General features: G+C 41.3%; 1 protein-coding gene across 1 annotated transcript; it reads right to left on the minus strand.

The window, feature by feature from the left end:
* Positions 1-241: 241 nt before the first annotated feature.
* On the minus strand, positions 242-9,941 carry KICS2 (KICSTOR subunit 2). The gene is made up of 3 exons (XM_036400634.1): positions 9,668-9,941; positions 7,346-7,634; positions 242-2,968 (listed from the first exon to the last, which is right to left on the minus strand). Exons 1-3 carry the CDS (start codon positions 9,900-9,902, stop codon positions 2,152-2,154), a joined length of 1,341 nt encoding a protein of 446 aa, XP_036256527.1. The 5' UTR covers positions 9,903-9,941; the 3' UTR covers positions 242-2,151.
* Positions 9,942-10,784: the final 843 nt, after the last annotated feature.

Consider the following 10,784-nt stretch of genomic DNA (forward strand, 5'->3'; position numbering starts at 1 on the left):
GCTACCAAGTCTGCTGAACAGTCACCCCCTTTTCCTCTCCCCATAAAAACCACTGGGAACAGCCTCTAGACATTTCAGCAACTGGTAAAAGCTGCTAGTCTGCTTCAAAGGGCAGAAGATTTCTCTTCCCCCTCTTCCAACTCAGAAATGAACATGTCTGTACCACACAGAGTTTCTTCCTCCAGCTTTCTCTCCCCTTTCCCACAGACACTATGACAGAAAAGTACTGTACAGGCAGACAGATTTTGTACAACACTTTATTTACACTGCTGAAGACTGGGAATCAGTTCTGGTGACAGTTTCTTTTGTGTTACTCAGGCTGAGGAAGTCAAAACTACATGTTATTACTAGGTCACTGTCCCACAGAGGGAAGCACACAAACTCTCTGAGTACTGTCATTTGCAACTTTGTCCTGTTAAAATGTAATTCAAGCAGCAAAGGGTAACACTCTTACAAAAAACAGGTGCCCTCCAACTGCTGGTAAATTTGCAACCCCTGATATCTTTTAGTGGCAATGAGTAGAGCTTTTTCAAGTGGTGCTGCAGTCAGACCAAGACTTCAGGTAAAAGGCAGTACCAAAGATATTCAAAACAGGCTACACACAGTTAGAGCAAAGCAAGGAAAGTTCCATTGGGCACAGAGTGGAAAGTCAGAGCTTGTATTTCAAGAACAGAACGTGCTTATGTGATTGTAAAATGTCAGCATTTGCAGAGAGGCAAGACAAGTTACCACAACCTTCTGTGGGAGAGAAAGGGAAGCATTAAAAGACACATTTGAAAAAGTATCTTTTATAGCTCAATCTTAACAGAAACCAACATTTTGACTTAAACTCCCTTTTAAAACCAACCTGATGATGCTATTATACATTACACAGTGTCAGCTAATGACCTTACTTTACTACACTTATATATACATCAGTTCTCCTGAACCCCTGTCAAAGTGCGTGCACAACTGCATAGCTAACAGTCAGAAGAATCCTGCAATGTAAGGCTAGAGGCACAGCCAAATTGACCCCTTTATTATATTTGGAAACCCTCATTTCCAAATTAAAGCACTTTCAGGGTAACTAGAAAACATACTTATTCCAACCCTGCAGCCTAGAAGTGGTGAAAGAATGAGGTAAACATACTGCATAGGCTATATATTTAAATCCAAATCCCCAAAGTGTTTTGGCTTAATTATGTAATTATTTAAAACTGAATAGAGAGAAAAAATAGTTATAAAAATCTGAAAACAAATCTAGGTCAATACTAACAGCATATTAGACAATAAATCATTTTGAAAGGGCATTTTCAACTACCTTTTTAAAGTTAGCCAGACAAAAAGCACAAATTGAAAAGAGCCTTGGTGCTTTTCCCATGGAGCTGCTCCTTCTAGAACACCTGCTCAAATTCACCTTGTCTGCTTCAGTTAGCCTGAGCCAAGACTGGGCCCACACTGTCACAGCACTCCAGAACACATCAGCCTTCCAGGCCATTCTGCAGCTTTTCTTGCCCCAGCCCAAGTCCTGGAGCAGTGACCAAGCTTTATGACACAGGGCCTTCAGAACAGATTACCAGTGCTTAACAGAGTGTCAGAGACCTCAATTATCATTTTAAACAATTTGGAAACTAAATTATAATTAACAATAGTGACTTTTCTGATTCTCATCTTTTTGTTTAAAATGTGTCTTTGCAGGTTCACGTTTTTTTAATATTCCCTTGCATCAGTGTTTAGTTCCCAGAAATCATTTCTATCAGGCAATGCAGTTTTCTGAAAAGATAGCATCTTCCATCCTTAGCACATTTTCAATAAACTCTGTAGAAGACAGTCAATGATCAGACTATGATAAAGTGCATATATTCCTTTCTGATACAGGCAACAAACTGTGGACTAAAAAAATAAATCATACTGGAAATTGAAAACCACACCAAAAAACCCCATGGTGGCCCTTTACCACCCCACAATTAAGTTGCCCCACAGAGTACTGCCCAAAAATACTTTTCTTCAAGTGTCTGTTAGCTTAAAAAAAAAAAAACAACAAACTTATAACATTAAAAAAATGGTTCCTTTTCAATTAGACTCTGAGAATCACAAATTTATGTAACTTTGAAAGCTACAGCTCCCTCAAGGCTAGCATAGTGCCTTGACAACTTTTAAGTAGTTTGTACTTCACCCTTTGGATCCAGGTTTCAAACTTGCAAAAGCTTTGGAGTTCTTAAGGGAATGTGAAATTTCATTGAGAAAAGAAATAAAATGATAGTCCCTTTCTGACTTCTTGGACTCAAAAATAACTACAATGGTAAAGTGTGGTTCAGGGCGAGTCAGAAAGTAGGTGCTTTGGACTTTGTCATCGTAGAAGTGAACAACCTTCTCCAAACTGTTGAGGTCAGAGGTTCTATCAGTCATAATCATGATGACATTGGGCCAGTGCATAACAGGCCTGTCACTGGGCAAAGACACCACTGCAGGATACTGATCCACTCCCTTGGGGGCTTCCCTGTATGAGTGGGGATGATGATAACCGTGTCCCTGAAAACTCTCTGATCCACGATTGTCAAAAATTAAGGAAACATTGACAGCATCATACTTCCGGATGAAGCTGGAAATTTTCCCAAAGTAATCAGGATTTGTTTTAGCAGTCAAAGTTTTCATTTCAGATGCTGTTGTCTGTCGACTAAGAGCCTCGTGAAAGTAAAAGCTAAACTTGGCAAGGAGAATGTTTTTGAGCTTCACGAGCCAGAGGAAGAGGTGTGGAGGTTGCACAGCCTTCTGAGACTGCCCTCCAAACAGGTGCTTCTTGGTCTCCCGCTGTTTCTCAAAAATTTGGCCCCAAGTTTGTAGCTTTGTGTGAGCACTGTGCAAGTTGACCAGGGATGGAAGGAACTTCCACTCTGAGATCTGAGCCTGAGCCTTTAAGAGGTGTGCAAGCACATCTACCTCCAGCTGGAAACTGCTTTCAAGAGGACTGAGGATTGGATGATGAAATCTAGAAGACATAACATTAGTCAAGACATGAGAACTGCTGTACACAATGGTGAAATAATCAGATAGTATTTGCCAGTTAGACAAAAGATCAAACATCAAAGCAGAGCAAAGTGTAAATCAAAAAATAATACTCTTAATTTAAAGAACAGTTCTTTTTACATAATTAGGGTAAGTATTTCTACAAACAAACAGCGCTTCACATCTGACAAAAACACCTGTCAAACATTTCTCTACCAAAGTAAGGGAGTTATATTTCATCAGTTCAACAATCACAGTTTATCTTAATCTATGAACTACTATAACACCATTTCTTTTTAAATTCAGATGATCTTGTTCCAATTTAAAATCTCTTCTGGCAGTAATATATATGTCTTGATGGTAAAATATATGTCTTGATGGTTCTGGAGCAGCAGTAAGACATTAAGTTAAATCAAAGGAATTATGTTATAGATCTATTGTTCACATAGGGGAGCTATGAGGAAGTCAGGCTGAGTTTGGTTTTGCTGTTTGGAACCATAATTAACTCCTTCTCTTCTCACTTTTCCCCCTGACATTTAGAAAAAATACAGATGCAGTATTTTCTACCTCTCTTTCCATGATAGTCAAGTTATTTGCAATTTATAACATCAGCAATAACTTAATTGAAACAGTGAAAAACTGTAATGTAAAATATATAACTTTAGAAAGAAGTGGCCTTTTTAGTAAGTTCCCCCATTGGCATTTAGGATTCAAAGAGGTCTCTAATAAAGAACAATGAACAGTTCAAAGACAAGACTTGATGAGGTTTCCATTTAAGTAAAGACAAATTTATCATCTCACTTCAGAAAAATATCTTGTGTCTTGTTATTGGTTTAAAACAATAAAGTTAATACAGAATTTTTCCAGCTTTTAAAACTAAAGCAATGTCATTATTCCTGTCAGCTTCTAGGACACAACAAATACAACCTGTTTTGGAAATAGCTGGTTCAAGATCGAAACACTTCATTTTGTGGTAGACCAGAAGAGAGAATGAAAATGTCAGGCTTTTCATCCCCTCTCCGCTACTTTTCCTTTGGCTTGTGAGAAATGTCTGACTATTTGATCCCTGATCTGTAAGCATCTCTCTTTTTTTTGGAAGCCAAAATTTGTATCTTGCAAGTATCTGTTATTAAGATTCAAGTCCTAATTTATTTGAAGAAAATGAAATTAAGAGTATCATAAACCAGCTGATGCACCACGTTGGGCAAACCAGCCTGGCTGGGTGATCAGGCACCTTCTGCACCCAGCACGTGTCAGCAACCCCCAGGCCGAGCTGCTAGAGCAGAGATCCAGTGTTTACTGGCCACTCTAGTGGGCTGAGAAGCCCAGAGCTATTTACATTTCTTTGAACAAACAAGAGCTTAAACAAGAGTCAACAAAAAATAATTTCTAATAGTCAACATTAACTCTTTCCAATGGTTTTGGTATTCACCAGAAAAACAGTTTTGTTGCTCTGTATTTTAGGAGGGTACAAAAAACATTATGCAACATTTTGCTGCAGTCCCATCAAATGACACACAGCACAGTGATTTAAATACATTTGCAGTCAGATCAAGAAAGTTTTCTTCCATTTTAAAATCAATTTAAAAATCCTTATTAAGGCAGCACTGCCAATGTCTCCTGGATTAACATTCTGATGTACAGCTTCCCACTTCTACTTTACTTCATGGCTTTCCTAATGTTGCACTGTCCAGCAGGATTTGCTAAACTGTTTTAATCAAAAAATACACACCTCAGCTACAGCTGAGAAGCTTGATATGGTTACAGAGAAAACGGATGAGTTATGCACTAAATCTAACTGCTGTAATTGAGTTTTATAATGTAGAAGCATCCAACTGAGCTCAGTATCACAGAAAACAGACGAGTTTTTGCACTATTTCATAAGCCAGAGTGTCAAAAGCTTAAGAACACATTGAAATTTGATTTTTTTTCCTCCTAATCATTCCTGAAAGCAGAGGGATGTTTTGTTTTGCAGTTTTGTTTTGCAGACTGTGAAGAAGCCATATTTTCTTTTTATTTCCTTCCAGAGATCACACATACATGTACATATTACACAATGCTGACTAGATATAATACATTAAACATTTAAAAATTATTACATTAAAATAGGTGTTATAGTAACTTATTCATTTTATACTAAGCTTTTAAAGGATCTTGCTTCTGATGCTGCTTTAATTATTTAAGATCCCACCCAAACCAACAGCTAAAAACTTCAGAGAAGTTACTCCTCAGATGTACTCTACAGAAAAATGGAAAGGAAAATGTTGAGTACTGGCCATGCACAAGTCAGCAATAAGTAGTAATAACATAGTAACAAAATAGCTTTAAACTGTTCAAGAATTAATGATATTTCAGATACAAACAATATGTTTTGTTAACTGTCAATTCTGCTGTTCCTTTACCAGCTACCAGCTACTTCCTCTACGTTATCTGCCCAGCTACTTTCACACATAAGAAGAAACCAAGGCCAGAACCTATCTAAAAACAAATGTCCTGTCTGGCCTTAGCACAGCTGGCTGAAATAATGGCACAGATCCTCAACTACAAGTGAGGAATATACTGACAGAGGGAAGAGGCTGGGTAAGGATGAGTTTATTTGATCTTTCAACTGTAAAGCAGAAATGCCTAGCAGCCAGTCCATATCCACATAACACACCCCAGAAACTGATTTGAGATACAAAGAAACTAAAAGGAAGGACTAAAGGAATATATCACTATACCCACTTTCTCCAGAAATGTTCTGCATGTCACTGGGGAGGAGCACACTGCAGCTACTGAATTAGCTCTGACAGCACCTTAGATTGTCTCCATCTTAAAGACTGCTTGTTAACCCAAAGCAAGATCATCAGTATTTTTTCCAGAGAGAAACTGCTTTTTTTTTAAGATGTTATGATATATATAGTTATATAATACATATTATATAAACATATTATGTAACAGATATGCCTTAGAAGTACAAATGTACCAATGAAATTTATTTAAATAGCATAGTAAAACGTGTCATATGCAGATATAGTCTCCAATCTCTTCATCAAAGTAAGAATTTCGGTTCTCAGATTTTTAACAGTGCTGTTGATTCAGCACATCCTCAGAACAGATGGCAGTTGTTAGTGTGCAAGAGAAATCAACTTAAAAAAAACAAACCCAAAACCAAACAAAAACATGCCAACAACAAACCCACCCAAACCCCTAAACTTACTTCCCTTTACTCATTAAAGCTTATCACACCAAGGAAAAAATATCTAAGTTTCAGGTTTTTACTGGAGTAACAGCCCTGATATTTTAAGTGATCAAAAGCCAAGAATTGAAAAACATCACTACTAAGATCATATAGACTAGTTTTGATTTTCAAATTGCAAAGTTACATAGCAATTTGCCAAAGGTATCCCTAAAAAATAAGAGAATCAGCTGCAGTGCTTCTATTTGGAATATCAGAAAGCAGCACTGAATTATCTTCATTTTTCCTAGGTAAACACTATAAAAATCATAACTGAAAAAGTAAGACCTATGAATATTCTCCCCAAAAGTCTTCTTAGACACTATTTCACTAACAACAATTTAAAGAAATTCAACCACATCTGACAGTTAACTTCCTTCAATAGCTACCTTCTTTGGTTTAAAATGAAGAGGCAGAAATTGAGTGTGTTGAGAAGCATTCAAAAATTCTCTTTTAAACTGCTATCACTTTCAAGGCACATAAGTTAGATGTGAAATACCCAACCTACCCTCATTTAGAAACATCCCAGGATTTTTGCAACAGGATCTATTAAATCTTAACTTCAAGAAACCACAGTGGCAAGGACCAAAGTCTCAGAGGTGCTCCTCCTACTGGCTCCAAGACCTCTGGAGAAAAGTGGTAACAGAGCACCATAAAGCCCTCCCAGCTAGGCCAGATAGTTGTGGTGTAGCTTTTAGATCTAAGCAGATATATATTCTTAAAAAGTAAGATTGTCACAAAAGTATTTGCTTTATTTATGCCACCTTTACTGAAGTCCATACAAAATTAAGGCTTGTTTCCTCTCCCCTACCAAAGAAAAAAGTTCAATAAGCCTTGCATCTTATAAAAGGAAAATCACTCCTCCTCTCTCCTGGAAATGAACATGCTGAATATTAATTAAGGCATAGGGAGGAAGGCTCCTAGTACACCATGAGCAGACTCCCTTTGTTATTTTTCTTCTTTGGAAGAAACTTCATGCATCTGATGCTGCTGGCCAACACAGACTTCATACATTAACTTGTGAAGGACCTGTGCTGCTCAGCAGTCAAAGGACAGCAAAGTCTTTGGGTTTGCTTTGAACTTCAACATCAGGTATTAAAGATCACGTGCCTGAGTACGTACTGCCAGCAAAGAAGCACTGACCTTGAACTGTATTTCTTTAAGATGGATTCCAAAATGTTTACCAGTTCCTCAGAGTTAATGAACTTTTGGGTGCTGAGCGTGTACATTTTTTCATAGAAGTCAGCAATTTCCATCCGAGCCTGAACAAAAAAACAGAGCTGTTCAGACAGGTGAGAAAGCAGCTCTTCCAAGTGAGGAGCTGTTCCTCCTAGTGCATTGTGACCCGTCGCCACCACCTTCTTCAGCTCATTATGCAGAGATGTGTAGATGGTTCGGATGGAGTCCTTGCGGCTGAAGAATGACTGACCACCTGTTCAGATAAATATGGAGGTATTACCAAAATCCAGGGACAGCAAAGATAGACAGCAACACTGGAAAATTCTTGTAATTATAGATCTAGTTGTTTGTAAGCATTGTTTAATTACAGTACTTCTTTTAACAAAGAAACAAAATTCAGTATTTTATTCTGCACGTAACTGAATTACAGAGCATATGCTCAGAAGCACTTTATGTAATTTCATGCAAGCTACACTTGTCCCACTTCATGTCTCAGCAGTCAATGGCTGCTGCAAAACAGTAACTCCTTCACAGCTGCCTCAGTTATGACATGACTTTTAAGAAACCCAGGGTTCAGTTAAATTTGCTACTATGATACATAACCTGGAAATACTGTTATCTGTGGAAGTCAGAAGAATTAAGTCATCATGACTTGACTGATCAAATCTTAATAGCCTCCACTCCTATTAATAACTCTAGATGTTTTCCAGAGAATTCCCTTAACAATCGCTCTTCCATCATGAAGCACTCAAATTCACAAAGCAACCTTTAAATGGGAGCCATGTGACATCTGTGTGTACAAATCAAATGTTACTAGTCCCTATACAATCTAAATATAAACCAGAACTTAAAGGGAAAATAATCACACTTTATCCCAGTGAGACCACAGTGCAGGTTAATCCATAAGTAAAACTTGGAGGGCAGGAAGGAGAACAAGAAGTTATCTGCACCCCTGTCTACCCCCTCAACACTATGAGGAATTTAAAAAAGAAAAGAAGAGAGCAGCAAAGGGCCAAAGATATTTAATTTTGACATTACAAAAAGACTATACAAATGTACTAGCCTTATTTCATAGTTTCTATTTACAGAAGACCTAATGTGCCATTCTGGCAGTCAACAGCTGCAGCAGAGCAAAAACCACAGAGATTGAGTCTGAATCTTTTAAAGATTCCAAATTTAGGTACCTCTTTGAAAGCACTTATAAATTTTGTAATGCTGGATAGCTCTTTCCACATTCCTTTTACACATATAATGGTCAAAGGTGACCACTGACATTTGAGGTAGAAATGTAGAGAATTATCATAGTGAAACAGCTCCCATTGTAACACAGGAGTAGCCCCCCCAGCCATGGGCAGGAGGAAGAATCATCTATTGCTGTTGTTCATGAAGCAAATAAATAAACAAAACTTTGCCCCTTCTGTTGTCACCTTCATCCTTTCTGCAAGCACAAAATTCACTCTTTAAAGTCAGCCTTATAGACTGAGTTTTGGCTGTAAAGATCTTATAACAGTTCCAAGTCATCACTTAAATAACAAAGCTGAATTTTCTTGATGGTTTAATGTGCTACACATCAGACTCATATCCTTTGATCCATTTCCATACCCATCTGCACTTCAAAAAGAAAATAAGCAGATTTGCCCAGAGGGTAGCATCATGAAAGCTCATCCTGTGCCAGTTTGGAATTTTTCTATTCATGTACTGATAAAAGATGAAGCAGCTGCTATCAAGGCCAAAGCTTCCTGAGATCCTGCAGTATCTGCATGGGTAACAACTCCTAGGATGCTATCTCCAGCATATACACCTCTGATGCAAGGTGAAAAAGCTTTAACGCTTTGGTCACCCCAGTAAGGTCATCTTTGCCTATATCTCAGCCAGAGCATCTCAGCACAGAAACACCTCTGGCTAATTCTTGGGAAGGGCGGGTAGGTACCCTGCCGGCCAGGGAAGAGATGCAGCGAGTGGCACAGCAGCCAGCGTGCCACCTGCACAGCACCTCTGTCCTCTCGTCCATTCCTTAGTGGCAGCGCTAATGGTTTCTCAGCGGCCGATTTCCCAGCGGGCTCACGGACTCTCACTTAGCCAGCACTGGTCTTTCGGACGCACGGGCACGGACCCGCCGAGGCAGGGCCCCCGCGAGTCCCAGCACCTGCAAACGCCGGCTGCCAGGTGAGCTCCCGGCCGCCCGCTCCGCGATTGCCCGCGGAGCCCAGCGCGGGGCAGGCCCCCCGGCTGAGGCGGGCGCGGCACGGGCTGGGAGAGCCGGTCCCTCCCTCCCCGGAGCGGTACCTAGCTTCTGTCCCAGGAAGGTCATGCTGTGATAGGCCTTCTCGGCCGCCGCCAGGTGCGCCAGCCCGGCCAGCAGCGCCAGCCAGCTGGAGCCCGCGCTCTTGTTGGCCTCCCGCTCCTTCTCCACATTGTCCTTGGCCTTGTCGTAGGAGAAGATGCCCAGGTGGGAGAAGAAGGTCTCCAGCACGGCCTGCTCCACGGGCACCGGCGCTCCCAGCGGGATCGACTCCCCCATCCCGCCCGGCGCCTCCGCAGCGGCCGCCACTTCCGGGTCCGGCGCCCGCCCGCCCGCGCGAGGGAACACGTGACCGGCGGAGCGGGGAGAGGCCGGCTCTGGGTCACGTGACGGGCGGGGGCTCGCGCGGCCGGCGGGCGGGGCAGCGGCAGCGCGCGGGAGCGCCGGGCCCCGGTTTGCGCGTGCCCGTGCGCGTGCCCTGCTGGCCGCGCGCCCCCGGCCCGCCGCCCTGCGCTTCACGGTGTACGCGGAACGTAAACACGCTCCTGCTAAATTGTACGTACAGCTAAAAACCTTCTAAAGCTCCAGGTCCTTACTCCCACCTTTCACTCCCACAGGACCCTCCAGCTACTTTGGCTTTAGTTTCTCCCTCCCTTGCACTGGGGAGATTGTGGATTACATTATTCCCATTATTCCCACATAATTCTCATTTTCTGCAGTTCATGTTTCAGACAGACGAGCTGCCTGAACTGATTCTCCGTGCAGGCGATGAGGAGCACAAGGCTGAGCCACAAGAAGGGGAGCTCTCTGCAGCCACGCTGACTGGTCCCAGTTCCGCAGAACTTACCCACCTTTGCACTGACAGACAGCACCGCTCCAGATTGAGTGGCAGCTCTCCAGTCAACCCAGAAAGGACACATTCCCAGTTTCCTCTCTGCACAGTATTTCCCTGCACTCTAACAGCACCTGCAGCTGTTTTTAAGCTGAAATCTGAACAAGACACAGCATCAGTTCTTTGACACTGGTATGACCCACGTACTTATTTATACGTAGCTGACTGCCTCCTGTTCAGGAAACACCACCACTGAAAATGGGCATCAGATGCAAGCACCACCTTTAGGTATGAAGCAGCCTTTTAAATCAACCTCAACTACAGTGTCT

This window comes from Molothrus ater, chromosome 5 (genome assembly GCF_012460135.2).
Source record: "Molothrus ater isolate BHLD 08-10-18 breed brown headed cowbird chromosome 5, BPBGC_Mater_1.1, whole genome shotgun sequence".
Taxonomy (NCBI): Eukaryota; Metazoa; Chordata; class Aves; order Passeriformes; family Icteridae; genus Molothrus; species Molothrus ater.